Genomic DNA, 19,891 nt, shown 5'->3' with positions numbered 1-19,891 from the left:
CCCCACTGAGCCATGGACGAGCTGAAGGACCCTGGGGCGTAATTGGCGGGGGACCAGGAGCTGGAAGATATCTCGGTGGCCCCCAGGGGTCTGCCAACGACGATGGAGGAGGCCATCACGAATGATGAGGCTGGTCCACTGGGAATAGAGAGCCTTGGTCTCAGGGTCCAGTGCTGACACTGTATTCCATGCTGGCCGTTGGCCGGTCTCTATCCAATCTTGGACCCGAGAGAGGACAGGGTCTTGGCTCTGGTCAAGCTGGAGCTGTTGGAGGTCGACGGTTTCCAAACCATCATTGACAGCTGTTGTTTGGGCTGAGACCTGGGGCCCACTCTCGTCATCCAAGGGGAGGGGTTGCAGGGCGGATACTGTTGGGTTCGCGATACCCCGTTCCTCCACACGCTGGCAGTACCGACACTGTTCCATTTCACAAGGGCGTTGGGACAAAGCATCTGCATTGGCATGATGACGGCCAGGCTGGTGGCGGATTTCGAAGTTGTAATCCTGTAGCGTCTCTAACCATCGTGCAAGCTGTCCCTCTGGCTCCTTAAAGTTTAATAGCCACGTGAGAGAGGCATGATCGGTGCGCAGGAGAAATCTTCTCCCGTAAAGATATGGCCTGAAGTGACGGAGCCCGAGGACGACAGCCAGCAGTTCCCGACGAGTGACACAATAATTCCTCTCTGGTCGGTTGAGGGAGCGACTGTAGTACGCGATGACCTGCTCACCATTCTCTCCCTCCTGGGACAACACGGCCCCAAGTCCCACATTGCTGGCGTCGGTGTCCACAATGAATGGTAGTTGGGGATCTGGATAGGACAATACGGGGGCCCCAACAAGTGCTGAGCGGAGCTGCTCGAAGGCGTCAGCACAGTCCTCACTCCACTGAAAGACTTGGCCTTTCTGGGTCAGCCGATGTAGTGGGCTGGCAATGGTGGCAAAGTCCTTGACGAACCGTCGATAGTAGGAGGCCAGACCCAGGAAACTCCGCAGTTGTCCAACATTTTGGGGGACAGGCCAGTCTCTCACAGCGGCTACCTTAGCAGGGTCAGTAGACACCCCTGCTGCACTGACGACATGGCCCAAGAAGGATGTCTCTCGTCGGAAAAGGTGACACTTCTTAGGATGGAGACGCAGCCCAGCCCGACGAATGGTGTGGAAGACCACCTCCAAGTTGGTCACAGCACTCTCGAAATCAGCAGCGTGGGAGAGGAGGTCATCCAAGTAGACGACACAGTGACTTCGAGGAATTCCAGCCAGGACCCTCTCCATAAGGCGCTCGAAGGTGGCCGGAGCGTTGCAGAGGCCAAAAGGCATGACTTTAAATTGCCACAGCCCCTGGCCAATGGAAAAGGTGGTCTTTGGGCGTGCATCCGGTGCCAACTCCACCTGCCAATAGCCGCTGCGAAGATCAAGGGAGCTGAACCAGCAGGACCCTGCGATGTAATCAAGGGCATCATCCATACGGGGTAGTGGATAGGAGTCCTTGAGGGTGACATCGTTAAGGCGGCGATAGTCAACACAGAACTGCCAAGTGTCATCTTTTTTTCTTACCAGGACAACGGGAGATGCCCAAGGGCTACTGGAGGGTTCGATAATGCCTGCACCTGCCATCTCTTTGATCTTTTCTTCAGCTGCAGTCTGCTTGGCCAGTGGCAGGCGACGGGGGCGGAGACGGATGGGGCAAGCATCACCAGTGTTGATCTCATGTTGTACCAGACTTGTGTGTGTACAGTCCTCATCCCGGGCTGCAAAGATGTCGGCGAACCGCTCCAGCAGCTCCCGAAGCTTGCATGTCTAGTCTGCCTGTAGGCCCTCACAACTTCTCAGGTACAGGTCATCAACAGCTTGCCTAGTCTCACCTGATGGCACTTGGGGTGGCAATGATGATGTGGATGCTCCCTTGACTCTGGCTGGTGGTGGTTGCATGGCAGGGGACCCCGAGTGCTTGGCTGTGGAGAGGGCGCTTGTCTCAGTCCCTTCTCACAGGTAGGGTGAAGCGTAACGGCCTCAGAACCCAGTTAAAGTGTAGTTATGGGAAGGTCGACCACAGCCTTCCACTTGGCTAGCAGATCCAGCCCGATGATGCAGGGGTCTTGTATGTCGGCCAGCCAGAACTCGTGATCAATTGTGCGATTAGCAACACATACCTGGAGAGATCCTTCGCCCCGCTTTCTGGCGCGCTCACCGGTGACTGTGGCTATACAAAGCTTAGTGGGTTTCCAACCCCGCGGTCTCGGGCCCTCTGTACCAGGTAGCGTTCCAGGCCGGACCAGCGAAATGGTGGACCCTGTATCCACCAGGGCTCTGCATGGAGTGTCATTAAGAGTACAGTCCAGGTACAGTCCATTTGTCTGGCCCAGGCGACCCAGACGCCACTGCGACTTGGCAAAGGAGGGAGGATGATTCGTGGGTGACAGTTCCCCCATTGTGCCACCCCACTCTAGTTTAACGGAGGCTGAGGGGCTGGACTTCGTGGGGCTGGTGCTGGGCAGTGGCGCGCGATGTGACCCAGTTCTCCACACCGGTAACATCTTTCCATAGACTAGGCTGTTCTCCTAGTTCCTCGTTGGGGTCGTTTCAGGGGTGTGGTGGTGGCTTGGCGGGTGACCTCTTCGTCATCACTCCCTGCCAGCCCACTCTCGTAGGCAGCCTGGCTGCACTCTGTACCTTGTATTCGTGGGGCGGTCTCCCATGGACAGCACATGTTCAACCCGCCCTCGGCCTGTACTGTGGAAGGTAGGATACCAGCATACCAGTGCCTGGCGTCGGCATGAGTGTTTCAGTGCTCCTTCTATGGTTTGCCAGTTAAATCTCTCTTCAGGCTGGAGGTCTGTGAGAATCTGCAGGGCTTTGCCTTCCAAGGCAAGGGCGAACGTGCTGTCTCTTCCGCTGACCAGGCATTGAGCTGGGATGCCAGCTGGACTTGAATGAGGTAAGTCTCTGGAGGCTCTTCCCCATTATAATGGCAGCTTCATGGTACTCCATCGCGGCCGGCCCAGCATCTCCCTGTGGGCATTTTCCTCAAGCTTTTGCAAAGCTCTTCCATTTCCTTGATGGTCTCGTCCATCATGTATGATCTGGGCGAGCTCGGGTTCTGGGTTGCGGAAGAACTCTGATGGAGATTTCAGTCAGCTTATTCTGCTGTTCAAATGCAGATAAACCCACTTTAATTAACACTCAACAGAAAACACACGAACAAAGTGAAGTCTTCAATGACACACATAATCTTGTTTATGGTGTCCAGGTGCAAACAATAATTAAAACAGTAATTAAACACATTAACGACCAGAACTCAATAAATAGAACATTAACATTGAAAGTTACAAAGGATAACATTTACAACAAATAAAAACAGGGTTAACACAAACCTGAACCCACAGAACACACTACTACAAAGCATGCTGGGAATTTCCCATTCTGACCCTCCCCAACACGCTACAATATTTTATATGTGCACTTATACAGTGGGACCGTTTGCTAAACTCCGCGAGCTGCGAGTAGCAGCGGTAGCGTATTTTTGCCTTTCGTATCCTGAAATTTCTTTCGTAACAAGAGGAAATATTTTCCCGTTTTCTGAGATAAAACAGACGGTTATGTTATGTCCGAGTCAAGGTCAGGGTCAGTGAACACAGCATGTGATGTACGTAGTGGGCTGGACTGATTGACACGGACGAAAAATGCATAGCGAAGCACGCTAAACTCGACGAGTTGAAAGGACAGATGCATTTGGATAAAATTAATGCTCTTCGTCGGAGTTTGGAGGCTCAACAAGCAGCTTTCACACGACCATGTACCGACAGAGAGAATATTACGCGTGCAAGTTTTGTGGTGAGTGAATTAATAGCCACGAAGCTGAAACCTCACGCCGAAGGAGAGTTCATGAAGGAGTGCCTCGTAGCCGCCGCTGAGGCGCTCGCGCCGGACAAAGCTAAATTGTTTCAAAGCATGAATTTTTTTCGTGAATAACTATTGAACTAAGACATATATTGTTATGATTCCAGTGGCTAACGGTATGTTTTTATGGTCAAGGAATCTAAATATGTAGTCAAAGTATATGTGGGACTAATATTTATAATGGAAATCACAATATGCCAGGAATTGTTGCGCTTGGCGGAGGTCTGCGCTCTCCGAGTGCATTTCTTGATTATCTTGTTGTATTGCAGTTTTCTTGAGTAGAGGCCTCGAACGGGCCCTTACGGGTCTCTTGCCTCAACTCTGCGCCTCTTTTTTTTTAAATTGTTTTGTATGATCATGAAAACATATTTTACTTGTTTGGTATTTATTCTATTTTTTTTGGTGATTTTATATGCATGTGTGCTAAATAAATAATTCAAACTCAAATGCAGCAATCATGAGACTTAGTAACACAGTGGTTATAGACTTTTTTTTTGTCTTTTTTTTGCATCCCTAGGTATGTGTTCATAATAGTATGGCCCTCGGAGGACTTTATAAAAATTGAAATGGCCCTCGATATGAAAAAGGTTCCCCACCCCTGCTCTAAATGGAACCAGTTGCCCATCCACTGTTACGTCAGGCACTGGATTGTATAGATAGGGCAGCCGCTCCACCCACTTGTCCCAGACCTCTCTTATGGCTGCAAGTTTGTCTGTCACACGTCTTGCTGGTCTTGACTCACGGTCATCACATCGTAGCAGTCTTGAGTAGGTGTGAAAGAGTTTGAGTGGCATTGTGGCTCGGAAAATTGATCTTCCACTCTCTGCGTCCCATAGACTAGCTGCAGCCTCACCTCGGGACCTGTATACACCTGCTAAGATTAGCAGCCCTAAGTAGGCCTGCAGGTCTCATCCATCTTTTTCCAGCTGTCTCCATATTTGCGAAAACCCTGCAGATTTGTCATCTCCAGGATTATTTTTTCTATTGCTGGTGTGATAAACAGGTAGAATGTAGAGACATCACGGGCATGAGAAACGGCATACCTTGTGGCTCCTGGGGTCATCTTTATGACGTTTTGTTCTGCATGCCTGCCGTGTTGGTCATATTCTGCTGAGGACCATGTTATTTTGTCATTTTTTGAAAGGAAAGTCTCTCTTTCAGCTTCAGGGTTTTCTTCTGAAGATGATTCATCATGCTCTGGATTGTATTCCTCCCCATCTTCTTCTGATAAATCCTCCACTTTCTCTTCTGAATCAGAGTTGTCTTGTTGGACATCTGAAAAAAATCAGCTCTAGAGTCTGAGACACAACTAAAACACTGTAACATTCTGTGGTGTGTAAATAACTGTGACCTTGATTTCAACTCTATTTGCCTCACAGCTCATTTTGACCTGAAGACCACATTTGTACTTTTTTTTTTTGTACAGCTTACATGGAAATGTGAATAAAAGCAACATTTCACTTTTTCTACTGTTGGGGCCAATCTAGGAAAAGTCATACAAGTTCAAGTTAAAAGGAGATTTTCTTTTGGTTTTTAATGCAGTGGCTGGTCATTTTCACCCAAGGACTGTGACGGGTGCAGTTAGGACCCAAATGCAGCACTCTGAAAAGCTGGACCGTAGTAAAGACTTTTATTAACCCACGGGCAAACAGGAACTCAGGCAGACCAGGAAACACAGAAAATAGTCCGTTCCTCCGGCTCTGGGCCCGCACAAAGTCTAGGAGTTGCAGGCTCGGGGAGTGGGGCGAGCAGCAGCAAAGTCGGGGCCGGGCGGAGAAGTCTAAACCAGGTGAGCAGACAGGAACCAGAGACGCTGAGGCAGAAGTCGTAGTCAGGGGCAGAAAGCAGGTAGGTTGTCCGGGGAACAGGCAAGGCAGGCAGAACGAAGACAGGCAGGGTCGGCAACGGGCAATCCGGCAGGGAAACAGCGCTGGAAAGTCTTGCATGGACGCAGAGGAACAATCTGGCACTGAGTGAGTGTGAGGCTGGAGAATATATACACTGGTAGGTGAGCTGATTGATGAGTGAGGGCAGGTGTGTGATCAGTGACTGAGAGCAGGTGTGTGATCAGTGACTGAGAGCAGGTGTGTGATCAGTGACTGAGAGCAGGTGTGGTGATCAGAGGGTGTGGTGTGAGCAGGGCAGTGGAAAAGTACTGGGACAGGAGGGAACTGGGGAAAAGGTGCTGTGACAAGGACAACAGGAGGGTTAACATAACACAGCAACTTAATGTTGATGGTTAAACCCTAAACAGCACGACATGCAGTTTCTTTTATCAAGGAAATGCAACGAGCTCATAAGTGGTTTATTAATTCTTTTTTTTAAGGCTCATTCCTGTTGCTGAAACTTCAGCACTGCTCATAGATTTGAAAGTAGTATTTAAAAGTGAGACATTTTTCAGTTAAAATTTTATCTTGAAAAACAATGTTTCCTGCAGCAGTATCACACTCCTGTGCTTAGTACCTCCACAAAGCAGCCCACAATTTTTCTATCTATCCAACTTTAAGTAAAGTAACTCAATATGTATTTGAATGAAATTTTCAGGAAATGATAACAAATGAAGAAAAGGCTCAATCAATTTTTGTGGCTTTGACCTTTGTTCTCACAAAGATAAGCAGCTCGACAAGGGGTTTGCTTCATAAATAAACCAACTGCTGTATTCCACCGAGGTCTCCACGTTCTTTATGGGCACAAACAAATTTTGCTTATTTGGGATTTGTCTAACCGGAGTATTTGAAGAAATTATGCAAACTTTGAATATTTGACCTTTTTCCCCTTAATGAAATGAGGCTAACAACAATCTGAACCAGCACAAACAAATGTGCTTGGAAAAATAGATATTAGTGAATATCCTTTTTGTTCCCAGCGTGATGCTTTGGTATTTAAATGACCGCAGGGAGATCGTAAACACATAGTTATAAATTCTAGGATATAGGACCATATCTGCTCAGAACTAAGACATGGTCCTATATTTCCCATTTGTGCATACATATCATCATCCATTCTGAGGCTGCTCTCCTAAAAAGATTCCAGGTGAATGCATCAGAGAAATGTGCATGCCTGCAGAAAAAAACTGAAATATGGAGGGGGCTCCTAACTAGATCATTTCCATACATAGCACCGTGTCTTCTGTAATGATGATCATTAATGATTTTGAGAGCTTCTACAACTAGTGTGGAGAATCTTTTCACCTGGTCCTAAAGGCTGGTTGAACTTTGGGGACAGTGGGTGCTGAAAACTTCCATTTGATTCCAACTCAAGTCTGATTTTAACCAAGAGACTTTGAACAAAACCAAATAAAATGTTAGAAAGCAAAAAGGAAATAGTTGCAGCTTCATCTCAGCCATCTGCAGTTGAGTTTTTGTAGAAAGACGATTGACTTTAAGATTTGATCTGACACAATGGAGCAGCCTGTGGACATTGTTAACTGTCCTCAGACCTTTGTCCCATCACAACAGTGACAGTGACACTGTAGTCTTAAGAGAACCATGTCACTATCATGAGTGTGATTATCTAGAAAACTAAGGATTTTGTTCAGAATGGAGAGAATGTCTGTGGATTCTTCCCTGGCAAAAAATGTCATTTAAGGCAGCATTTTTGATTTTTGACAGCTTGTTGATTAGCACATTATCTCCAAATGAAATAAGCTACATCCTGCTGAGTACAAGGGTGTTTGCATTGCATTCAGGGGAGCATAAGGAAAGAAGATTTTGTATGGAGGAATTTCTGCCTCTTACTGCCTGATAGCTGTCTGACTTCTGTTTGTACACCATCTGGCACCACAACGCATCATGGTGAGCTGTTTTGTATGTTTGTGTGCCTGAATAACTGTGCTGGTGTGTGCTCATGTGCATGTTTGTGCTGTAAACCAAAACAGTGTCCTTCTAAATCTTTGTCTGGATGCAAGCACAGCAGATGCAGGGCACCTCCCTCCAACACGGAGGATGATCAGTAGCACGCTGACTCGCTGTTTGCTCAGTCAGGGCAACCGGATCAGCCGATGCCACGTTTATCATGAATGAAATGTCTGCAGTGTCACAGCTATGAGCCCTTTGTGGTTCTGCTGCTTGTAGATGCAGCTTATTGTGAATCGGAGATCTCTCTGAATGGTGCAGCTCCAGTTTTGACCATGAAAATGAATTAGTCCGGTCCTAAAGTCCTAAAACGGGTTCCCAGTCAGATATATAATATATTTATTTTGAAGGCCTTCCAATGCTCTAAGAACCACAATGTATTTCCAGGTGATTAAATGCCACTCCCTGAGAAATAAAAAAAATATGTCTCCCGTCGTTACCTTTGATTTCCTTCCACTAGAAATTACAGCTGAAAGTGGTGCTGTATGGCTGCGATACAGGAATGTGAATATATAGAGCAAGGGGCTGACATAGCTGCTCTAGAATGCATTGATTGATCAGGTGTCACAATAAAAAATATAAATGACTAAATTCTAATATCAATCATGCCCCCAAAGAAATCTAATAAGGTTTAAATGTCTTAATAATTGGGATTGCCTTTAAATTAAAATCATCTTAACCATTACCTCAACAACGAATTTTGAATTAACAGTTTTGCTGCTTCCTGAGGATGCACACCTGAAAAATAGTGATCATTAATTGTAATTCAGTGTGTTTTAGCTGCCCAATCATTGGCATTTTATTAGTAAAGTTCTGTATCCACCAGTAAATGTTAATCGTCATGTGGAATTCTGCAGTTTTAGGTAGAGAACATCGTCCTCTATTTACAGACAATCTCCTGTCATCACGAATATAGATTTTTGGCATGGGTTTGGCTCCAATGCAGTGCCTCCTCATTTCATAAATGGCTCAGTTCAAATTCACACTATGCCGCATGTGATGTCACTAATGTCTCCATAGTGGAGTTTTGTTGCGTTCTTTTGTTCTGCGCTGTCATGTGTTGGCAGTAGAGCCCCTGGGAACATAATCACTAATTGAAAGGCAAAGGATTTACACTTGTGAGGTGTAATTCCAACACAGGCCCAGCCTCATCCAGTTCCTGTCAGATGAGACGGCCGCAGCCTGGATGTGTGTCTATTTTCACATCAGCATCCATCTTAAAGTATGAAAAAATGTTTTGTCATTATAATGGCATTATAATGTAGCTCAACACCTGCAGCACAATATTCATAAAGATAAGTTAGGAGGACCAAAAGGCTGTCAAGTATTTCCAGGTGGGAACTAGTGCTTTTAAAGCTCTCCAGGATGGTGAGCATAGTCTCCACGTTTGGTGGTCCTCCATCTGTTTCTCAATGAAATCAGAACTTTATGCCTATGATTTCCCTTTTGTAAATAAATAATTACAGTCCTTGGTGAATGTAAAAGGGATGATCAGTTGATTGTTGTGCTGTTGGAGAGAATAGTGTCACATAGTGATGGGACGATGATACCTCAAGGAGTGTATTGACACACTACACAAACTGTGTCGGCACTGTATTGATACTGTGTTGGTCACCCGATAGTGACCCCTGCAGTAGTTATAAAATGATTGCAGGTAAAGGAATTCCTTGTTTGCTAAACTGAGTTGGTATGTAAAATATAGCAAATTTGAGTTACAATTCAGAGTTACAATTTCTTACTTCTGTACACACATTCTTTGTTAACTGTTAAATCATATGAAATAATACAAAAAAGTGATTAGTTTATGAATTTTTATTGGGGAACAAAAGTTTTTGAAGGCGATTTCTCCTCTTAGACACCAGCTCCCCAGCATTAGAAAATACTCTTTCACACGGTACAGATGACGATGGTGAGCAGAGAGTTTTAAGTGCAAGTTGATGCAGATGTGGATATGTTTTCTGGTTCTGTCACGAGTATCTGCCAATTCTTCATTGCCATGCCGAGCTCTATAATGCCTCAGCATTGATGAAGTGCTCTTATTGATGTAAGAGAGCTCTGTGGAGCAGAGCCGACACTTCACCTACAATAACATAAAAAGTTACAAACAATTCAAACCTCTTACTAGAACAGAGTAAAGACTAAGGCATTGCATTCACTTGTTAAAAAAATAGACACCCTATAAAATCAATAAAGCAACTGTAAGGCTCTTGACTTGACTATCATATGTATCACAGGTCATTCACTTGATAAACTGATAAAGCGCCACCGTTAAAAATTGTATACAACAGTAAACAATGCTCAAAGAAGAAAAAGATTTCCCTTGTTTGGAGTCACAAGATCAAAATTATTCCACACTGGGGAAAACTTCTTAGAACGATCCATAATTGCGCAACTGCAAAACTCCATCCAACAAACCCACGACATGTCGATACAGTTTGTTTCCTTATAAACACACTTTAGCGCGGCACATCCAAACGATACAATTCCTGTATCGGTCACGTGATTCTTTCTTAAAGCGATACACGCACCGATACGGGGTTTCACTCTTGAGCTCTCGGCACAGTGTTGACGCACCAGTGTCGCTCGTCCCATCACTAGTGTCACACACACAGACCTCTTCATCAGCTGAGCAGACTGAGAAAGTCAGAACAAGTCAAAACACTTCCCAACATCAAAGTTAGTACCTTTCCATAATCAGTCAGTTTTTTCACTTTTCCGATCCTCAGCTTAAAGTGACATAATAATTTATTGATGTGGTGTTTTCCAACCTGACATGGAAGCCTTCTTAATAATTAATCTGATGTCCAGCCTGAGAGCACCATGCCGCAACTCGTGCTGCACTAAGGACTAGGCTGATCATTTTCTCTTATTGTTTTCTCTATTTTTGGCTCATGTTTCATTCTCATTTTCTCTCACTTGGCTTGTTTCCATCCCTCTGTTTATCAATTTTATTACAGCTGTTACAAAACGCTGCACATGCCACCACGAAGCACTTACAGGCCTCTGCATGCCTGTTTAATACAATCTACTCTGATGTCATTATCCATGAGTCTATCTCAGTTATCATCCCCCACACTGTTACTACTTGGATCCGTGACATAGCGCCCTTCTTATTAGGAACTTATTGCCTACATGACCTTTAGGACATGTTAATGCTGCTGCCAACTGACAATGACAAAGCATTGATTTGAAGTGAAATTACTCCTCAAGCATTTCAAAGGTGGGTTAAAATATGGCTCTTCTAATTTTCTGTGTGCTTTTTCCATCCATCCGTATTTAGAGCTTGTCCAAAGTGCATTAGAACATAGGTTATGTTGGCCCCTAATTAAAGCTGTTTATGATGCATTATTGTTATGAAATAGAAGCTGAACGTATGGTCGTGCAAAGGAGTGATGAGGTACTGCCTGCACCACTCTCCAACCACTTCGTGCACATGGAAAAAGTCCAAATTCGTGGCTTTTATTTTCAGCAAAGATGTAGTTCAGATGCAGACGATGTCGACCAGCATCTGTGGATGGGTCTGGACATTCAGGTGACTTCCTGGAGGGTCCCAGTTGATGGCTTCCTGTCTTCTTAACCACTTTATCGCCTTCAGGGTCATGGAGAGGGTCTACAATGGGCAAAGGCAGGTCCACCATTGGATGAGTTGCCCATTTATCATAGGGCCTTATATGAGCATTTGTGGGTTTGGTACCTTGTTCAAGGGTACCTCGGCAGTGCTCTGTAGGTGTTCTGGCAACTTCCCCCTACAACCAGAACACCCTTCATGTTTTGTCTGCCCTGGGGCTCGAGCCAAGAACCCTCTGCTTCTCAGCCCAGTTCCTAAGAGACTGTAAAGGCAAAATTGATCATTTTGCCTCTACAAATGGTGTGATGGTTGAAGATGGTCCTGGCTCTGCCTCCATCTTGACGTTTATTTCTTTGAGACCAATTGGAAGTCTGACCTCTCATCGAAAACTCACAACTTCTCCTCAGGTTGACCCTTGCACCGATTTTTAAATCTCTCTGATCTCAAAAGGACAGACTCTGGCACAGAATTCCTTCTGGTTATAAAGAGGCTGTGGAGTTCACCAACCACATCACAATATAAGTGCAGTGAATGGACTCAAAGACAATAAAACGGAGCTCTCAAGGCCAGCTGAGTGTATTTCCTGGGTGCCTGCTACGTTTTAACAGTGGATCTGACTAAGGATGCTGAAGAACACTTGATTTCAGATCGATTGATGTTTTGGCCTCAGAGCTCACCTTTGTTTCCCAGTGGATCGTTGTTCAGCCCACAGAACTTCACCATCCCTGTTCAATATGCAGTGCAGCACCACGTTCATGATCAAACCTCTACTCCAGCAGCATAGAAAGCCATTTGTGTTTTGTAATCTGAGCGGTATCGCTGGTCAAGACATATGTATGGAAATCATATGCTAACCAAACTCTACATATTACTAGATGCTCAACTTAGTTTGGAACATTAAAATGAAATTGCAAACAGTGCAAATAAAATGTCTTTGCTTCACCGTCTGCTTAGTTTTCTTTATGTTCTATTTTAGATTTATTTCCTCTGTTTCTCCAAAATGTTGTTGCTGGCTCATTGTGTGTTTTATCACTGCACAAGGATAAATATTAGGCCCGAGCAGCAGTGTGTCAGAACCACATAATGTCAACTGTCTATTGTTGGGTTTAAATGGGTGTTTCTGTCTTTTGCCTCATTTCCTGGTTTGCTGTGTATTGCCTTTGTCTTCCTGTCAAGCTTTTCATCTGTGTGATTGGGTACCCGGTCTTAATATTACATATCGAAGGAAAGATACTCACAAACTTACAAACTATTTTTGGCCCAGAGTGATTTCAAACTGTTTTAAAGAGTCTTTTGATGCATCTGCCCCTTCTATAGGCTCCTCTGCAACAACAACAGCTTCTATTTCCACTTCTTAGGTTTATCTTTCAACAAAAACATCATAAAAGTTGAGTTTTGGGGTCAAACCTCTCCCTCTTGCAGCTTTTCTTCCTGTTTGCTGTAGAAATGTTCACAGCCTTTCACAGGTGGCTGCTGCCTTCATATGAATATTTGCCCCCACTGCCCCCACATATCTCTCGTGGGGGCAGTGAAAAATAAGATGGCCATTTAGACTTAGAGAATGAGAGTTTTGAACCATCTGTTTGTATTTAAATGTGCTTTTTAAAGGATTTTCTCCACTAGTGTGATTCAGATTCAGGTCCTTTATTGTCCCACACGGGGAAATTTACAGCGCAACAACAGCAAGAGCACGCAGAGAAAAATAAGATAAAAATAAAATAGAATAGAATTCAGAATATACAAAGAGGATGTATATTTACAATAATCCAGATAAATGGATACTCAGCCTCGGTATACCTGAACATAGTACAGAGGGTGAATACAATATACATATCAGAATATATAATATTCAGATTGTGCTAGCGGGCGTTATGTTTATTGTGCAGTCTGACAGCAGCCGGCAAGAATGATCTGCGATACCTCTCCTTCACACAGCGAGGGTGGAGCAGTCGCTCACTGAAGGAGCTGCCCAGTGCTGTCAGGGTGTCCTGTAGGGGGTGGGATGTGACAGCTTAGCCATCATCCTCCCGTTTCCCACCACCTCCACCGAGTCCAGGGGACATCCCAGGACAGAGCTGGCCCTCCTTACCAGTCTCTCCATCCTCTTCCTGTGCCTGTCTGTGATGCTACTGGACCAGCAGACAATCCCATAGAAGATGGCTGATCCCACCCCAGAGTCATAGAAAGTCCTCAGGAGTGGTCCCTGCACTCCAAAAGACCTCAGCCTCCTGAGCAGGAACAGTCTGCTCTTGCCCTTCTTGACAAGGGCATCTGTGTTGTGTGTCCAGTCCAGGTTATTGTTTAAGTGAACACCCAGGTACTTGTAGGACTCCACCACGTCAACATCCGTTCCCAGGATTTTCACTGGTGCAGGCGGGGGGTTGTTAAGCCTGCGGAAATCCACCACCAGCTCCTTGGTTTTGCTAGCGTTGATCTGGAGGTTGTTCCGCAGGCTCCAGTCCACAAAGTCCTGAATAAGTCCTCTGTACTCCTTATCATCCCCATTAGTGATGAGGCTGACAGCAGCAAAGTCGTCAGAGAACTTCTGGAGGTGACATGATGACGTACTGTATGAAAAGTCTGCGATGTAAAGGGTGAACAGGAAAGGAGCCAGAACTGTTCCCTGCGGGACACCAGTGCTGCAGAGAACCTGATCTGACTCGGAGCCCTTCACCCTGACAAACTGTGGTCTTTGTGTGAGGTAGTCCAGAATCCATGTCGTGAGGTGGTGATCCACCCCAGCTACCTGCCGCTTGTCCCCCAGCAGCCTGCGCTGGATGGTGTTGAATGCACTAGAGAAATCAAAAAACATGATCCTCACAGTGCTTCCAGCTTTCTCCAGGTGAGTGAGGGAGGTGTGGAGGAGGTAGATGACGGCATCGTCCACCTCTATGCTCGGCTGGTAGGCGAACTGCAACGGGTCCATGAAGGAGCTCACCAGTGGGCGCAGGTGGGTGAGGATGAGTCTCTCCAGCGTCTTCATTAGATGAGACATCAGAGCTACCGGCCTGTAGCTGTTGAGCTCCTTAGGGTGCGGTGTCTTTGGCACTGGGACGATGCAGGACGTCTTCACAGCTGTGGCTCTCTCCCCAGCTTCAGGCTCAGGTTGAACGTGTGACTGAAGATCCCACAAAGCTGGTCTGCGCAGGACTTCAGGAGCCTGGAGCTGATGCCATCCGGACCCATCGCTTTCCCGGCCCTGTTCTTCTTCAGGGCCTTCCTCACCTGGTGTGGTGTGAGGGACAGGCTGGAGCAGGGAGGTGTTGGTGGGGGGGATGGGCATGGGCCAGAGTGTGAAGAGTCAGGTATGTGTGAGCTGAAGGTCATGAGAGAGGGGGAGGGGGGACAGGAGGAACAGTCGATTGGGGGCACAGACAGTGGCGGGGGTAGCAGCAGAGGAGACTGGGCTGGGGGAGGGGTGGGTACCTGATCAAATCTATTGAAAAACAAGTTCAGGTCGTTAGCCCACCCCCGGTCCCTCACAGGTTGAGACTTCTGCTCCTTGAAGCCCGAGATGGTCTTCAGTCCCTTCCATACCCCACAGATGTTGTTCTGTTGCAACTGGTTTTCCATCTTCCTCCTGTAGTTGTCCTTCTCCTGTCTGATCTTCCTCCTCAGTTCCCTCTGCACAGTCTTCAGCTCCTCCTTGTCTCCAGACACAAAAGCCCTCTTCTTCTCCTTCAGGAGGAACTTTATGTCTGAGGTGATCCAGGGCTTGCTGTTGGAGAAGCTCCGTACAGTCCTGGTGGGTACGGTGTTCTCCACACAAAAATTAATATAGTCCGTGATGCAGTGGGTGAGGTTGTCAATGTCCTCCCCATGGGCGTCGCTGAATACATCCCACAGGGTTGTGTTGAAACAGTCTTTCAGGGCTTCCTCGGCTTCCTCGGACCATTTCTTCACTGTGCAGGTGACAGCAGGCTGCCTCTGCACAAGAGGTTTGTACACAGGCTGGAGGTGTACACGGTTGTGGTCGGCACGGCCCAGGGGACGAAGAGGGAGAGAGTGGTATGCCTCCTTGGTGTTGGCATAGAACAGGTCCAGTGATCATGTAAATATGAATAGAGATAAAGAGGAAGGGAGCGAGGCAGTTTCGATGCCCTTGACTAAATTGTGTGTGTGTGTGCGTGTGTGTGTGTGTGTGTGTGTGTGTGTTTCTCCCATCTTTTTCTCCTCAGCGGGATGCCAAGGGTCAGTACCTGTTTGACCTCATCTGCCACCATCTCAACCTGCTGGAGAAAGATTACTTTGGCATCAGATATGTTGACCCGGACAAGCAGAGAGTAAGTTTTAATCAGGCAGACAGCCAGCTGTTTGCAGTCTTTTAACGGGGAATTATGATGGCTTTTCAAATTCAAAGTATGATTTTGATGCTAAAAAAATTATGTGATATAAATTTTAATTGAGGGTGGAGGTGGTGGTAGCTTGGTCTGTAGGGTGGAGGCAGCTCGGTCTGTAGGGTGGAGGCAGCTTAGTCTGTAGGGGGGAGGTAGTTTAGTCTGTGGGGCAGAGGGAGCTCAGTCTATAGGGTAGAGGTAGCTTGGTCTGTCGGGTGGAGGTAGCTTAGTCTGGAGGGAGGTGGTAGCTCAGTCTGTAGGGCAGAGGTGGGCAAATCCAGTCCTCAAGGGCCGGATTCAAGCCAGATTTTCTGTCCTACAGGTAAACACTTTCAACTGGGGTTCCATTTACCTTGGTGAAAGGATTTCCTGCCTGGTAGGACGCAAATCCCAGCTTGAATTCAACCTTCGAGGAATGGATTTGACCTCCTCTGATGGGCAAGTCCAATCCACGAAGGCTTGAATCCAGGTTTTGCATCCTAGCAGGGAGAAACCGCAGAGAGAACAGAACCAGAGGTAACAGAACCAGAGATAATGGAACAGAACCAGTAAGAACAGAACGAGAGAGAACAGAACCAGTGAGAGCAGAACCATAGAGAACAGAAACACAGAGGACAGAACCAGAGTGAACAGAATCAGTTGGAACTGGCAGCAGCTAAAACTCTGATGAAGAGCAGCTTCTGTCCATTTCAGCACTGGCTGGAGTTTACAAAGTCAATCACCAAACAGATGAAATGTAAGTATTTGACTTTATGATTCAATAAATGACATCAAAGAGATGCATCGTGAAAGGTGGATCTGTCTCCCAGCTCAGCCCCCGTTCACCATGTGTCTGCGCGTCAAGTTTTACCCACCTGATCCTGCCGTACTGAAAGAGGAAATCACCAGGTAATGTGTGTGCGTGTGTCTGTGTGTGTGTGAGTGAGATCTTATTTTCCAGCGGAACCTCATGATGAGTACTTGTTGGACCGAAAATCAAACGCAGCCACTAAAACAATGCATAGTTCTCCGTCTGCTGGTTTATTAACATGCTTGATTGAGAAAAGCCGATCAGATCAGATAAAGGCATTTATCAATAGGTTTTAGTTTAAGAGGCTGAAAAGAGTGAGTGGAATCTGTGTGAAAAATGTCAGGAAACCTCTCAGCATTGTGTGTGTGCGTGTCGGGGGCAGCCCTGTAAGCTGAAAAACAGCACACAGGCCGGTGAGCACCTAGATCCCCTAAACGACATCAAACCCCTGGCTGTCGAGCCGAAGAAGCTCCAAGAGGTAATCCAGCTCTGTTCTGGTATAAGGTGCCAAACTTAAACAGCCCTTTTTTCCCCTCTTATCAGCTTTCAGACTGGATGAGAAATTAAGTGAGTAAGGTTGCAGACCAGGAGAGAAGACTGAGTTGCTCTCAGCAGAGACAAGCAGCTCTGCTTTTGTAAATCACTGTCATGTCTCCAAATAGCCCTAATTTAGCATTAGTTCTCTCTCCAGGGAAGGCCTCTGTTACATTATAACATTTATTATTCTTTGTTTTATTCCACAGAAACCACTGACTTATCAATGGCCCGAACACACTCAGAGAACATCAGCCTCTTTTTAAATGTAACCTGCTGGCACCCAAAGTCACAGTTGACTGAAGCAAAACAGAGCCGTAACCAAAAGAATCCTTTGTCTACATCTGCACTGCTAATGGCGTTTATGAAGGGAAGTTGGGGTATTAGTGGCCAGTCGGCTCACCAGAGGCCTGTTTGTATGACAACGAATGCAGTGGGAAATGGCCTAAAGGGGCCAGCTTTTGCAAGTGTGCAACATGAGATCGTTGCCCAGAGGTGCCTGAATGTGTAAACTTTTGAAAACGGGCTCCAGGGTGAAAAAGTCATTTTTGTCTCTGTGTGAACATGAAGCAGTGTTCACAGTACAAACAGTGACAGGTAGCACCTGCGCATTACTCTTCCAGATAAAGGTAGCTTCCAGATATAGGAGCTGAGCTACCCTGCAGCATGTGCTGCTGACTGTGCTACATTTGCTATCACGCCAGCAAAATGTGGATTTTGCTGCTCTGACCAGTACCTGCTATATTCACCAACATTCTGTTAAATATCGCCACTCAGTGGCCTGGCATGCTCACTACAGTGTTTTCAGACGTTATTAGGGATCGGTGTAAACATGCATTGTTTTCACACTGTCTCCGTGTGAACGCAGAGTGCTTTTGAAAATGCAAAGGAAAGCTCTTAATTTCTAGTGACACAGTTGTAGTGTAAACTTGGCCCAGAGAATGAGCTTCCTGCACATTCATTTCTCCGGTGGCAAATGTGATGTTTCATAGACTGATCAGCAGCAACTTCTTAATTAACAGCAGGACACTAACATGAAGCATACAAATAGCATTCAAGGACAGATAATACATCCATGATAATACATCCATGATTTCATCAAGATCGGAGATTTCAAAGCCTAGCGGTTCTGTTCTGTGTGTTGGTGTGACCAGGGACCCACACTAATGAAACCTATGCCCTGAATCACAACCTTGTCATTCCTTTTGGCAGATATCTTGTCTTCCTGCAAGTTAAGAGGGACCTGTACCACGGTCGCCTCCTGTGCAAGACCTCAGATGCTGCTCTGTTGGCTGCTTACATCTTACAAGGTGTGGGCATTAACCCACTGACACATAAATACAATTATGTTGGAAAACCCCAGGAAGTAAAGACAAAGGAATTCTGCAACACCCGAAAGCTGCAGCTGATGAGCTCTTTAAAACCCAAATAAAAATAGCCATTGAAGATGGAACTTAACATTTCCTTTTGTTTGTTTTTCTACTCATTTTCCAGCTGAAATTGGTGACTATGATCCTGGGAAACACCCAGAGGGTTACTGCTCCAAGTTCCAGTTTTTCCCTAAACACTCAGAGAAGCTGGAGCGACGGATTGCTGAGATTCATAAGACTGAGCTGATGTAAGGTGACACTTGTCCAAGTACCTGTACCTGTACCTGTACTGCTCAGTGCAAGGGTCATAACAAGGTCACTGACATGAGCAACTGCACTGATAGATTTAGCTGCTTTGTTAGCTGTAACACCATCAATGATTAAATCACAGGCAGGTTTCTTCCCTGTTAACCCAAGTCGCTAACATCAACCGTCATCTGACCCAATCCAAAGTGTCGCAATAGTCTCGTAATGCTCGATGTCCCTATTCAAATAGATTCATTGACACTTGCAGGTCAGGTGCGTAGAGCTTAGTTTTACTTTTAACTCTTCCAAACTCTTGACTGGTCCTCCCAACATTACCGACACCTTTATAAAGAATCAAAGGCAACATATATGCAACATAACTCAGGTGAACACCCAATAATATCCAGCTCAAGGAATTTTCAGTTTTGAAATTAAGGCCCACCGTTACTTACGGCTGAGTTCAGCGAACATGTGTGACTGCATCATGGGATGGATCAGTCCGACCCCCAACTGGTGCCTAACATCATCTCCCATCACTTCTGTTAAAGCTTATCCAGATACTGCATCTCAAGCGTCAACAGCTTCCATAGTAGCAGTATGTTACGATGGTAGAGTGGCTTCCTCTGTTGGTGCTTGCATGTCTCCCAAGAAGTGAATTTCTGCTCATCGGTAATGTTCACTTACTGTAGATGTGTCCTCTCTGCCTTAAGTGTAGGTCATGGGAAATAGTCTGCAGTCAACATAGATGAGCTCCAGGCGCAAATGCAGGTGACGGTTCTCAGTCTCTTTAGTAAATGGATGCTGTAAGCAGAATGATCATGGCGCAGAAGGATCTAGAAAGCTGCATGAGGGATTTTGATTTTCTGGATTAAAGAGGGTGCTACAAGGAAAATGAGCTTCATAAATTTTTTTGTCCTTGTTCATGTGAGTCGGTGTCCATCAATCTAGCGAGTAAACGATTTATTTTGATGCATTTAGTACAGCCACAGCCCCACTGATTAAAACAAGCACCTCCATTTTCTTTTTGTTAAACTGGATATACAAGTAAAGAAAAACTGACTCTCAGACGGCATTTGCCATCTTGTTTTTGATTCAATCTCAGAGCTCAGAGTCCTGAAACATCAGAGCTGAATTTCCTTCAAAAGGCTCAGATGTTGGAGACGTATGGAGTTGATCCGCATCCATGCAAGGTGGTCTTTAGCTTCTGACTGTGTGTGTTTAGCTCATGTTCAATGATGCAAAGTGTCTGCTTAGTTAAGAAATATATGAAGCAAGGTCCCTGTAAAATAATTCTA

General features: G+C 45.8%; 1 protein-coding gene and 1 long non-coding RNA gene across 3 annotated transcripts in view; both read left to right on the top strand.

Moving 5' to 3' along the window:
• The window catches only part of LOC130521685 (FERM domain-containing protein 5-like), a 46,000-nt gene that overhangs the window by 20,489 nt on the left and 5,620 nt on the right, over positions 1 to 19,891 (top strand). The window contains exons 3-8 of one of the 2 annotated variants that reach the window (XM_057025421.1): positions 15,498 to 15,602; positions 16,350 to 16,392; positions 16,466 to 16,544; positions 18,193 to 18,290; positions 18,475 to 18,598; positions 19,699 to 19,786. In XM_057025421.1, the coding sequence (XP_056881401.1) occupies positions 15,498 to 15,602; positions 16,350 to 16,392; positions 16,466 to 16,544; positions 18,193 to 18,290; positions 18,475 to 18,598; positions 19,699 to 19,786 (537 nt within the window). The remainder of the gene's footprint in view (positions 1 to 15,497; positions 15,603 to 16,349; positions 16,393 to 16,465; positions 16,545 to 18,192; positions 18,291 to 18,474; positions 18,599 to 19,698; positions 19,787 to 19,891) is intronic. The other variant, XM_057025422.1, reaches the window with a different exon arrangement.
• LOC130521694 (uncharacterized) lies at positions 3,664 to 12,264 on the top strand. The gene is made up of 2 exons (XR_008949414.1): positions 3,664 to 3,831; positions 4,415 to 12,264. It is a non-coding gene; the product is annotated as an uncharacterized LOC130521694 (long non-coding RNA).

The sequence above is a fragment of the Takifugu flavidus genome, chromosome 2 (assembly GCF_003711565.1).
Source record: "Takifugu flavidus isolate HTHZ2018 chromosome 2, ASM371156v2, whole genome shotgun sequence".
Classification (NCBI taxonomy): domain Eukaryota; kingdom Metazoa; phylum Chordata; class Actinopteri; order Tetraodontiformes; family Tetraodontidae; genus Takifugu; species Takifugu flavidus.
This window is presented reverse-complemented; position numbering and strand designations above follow the sequence as displayed.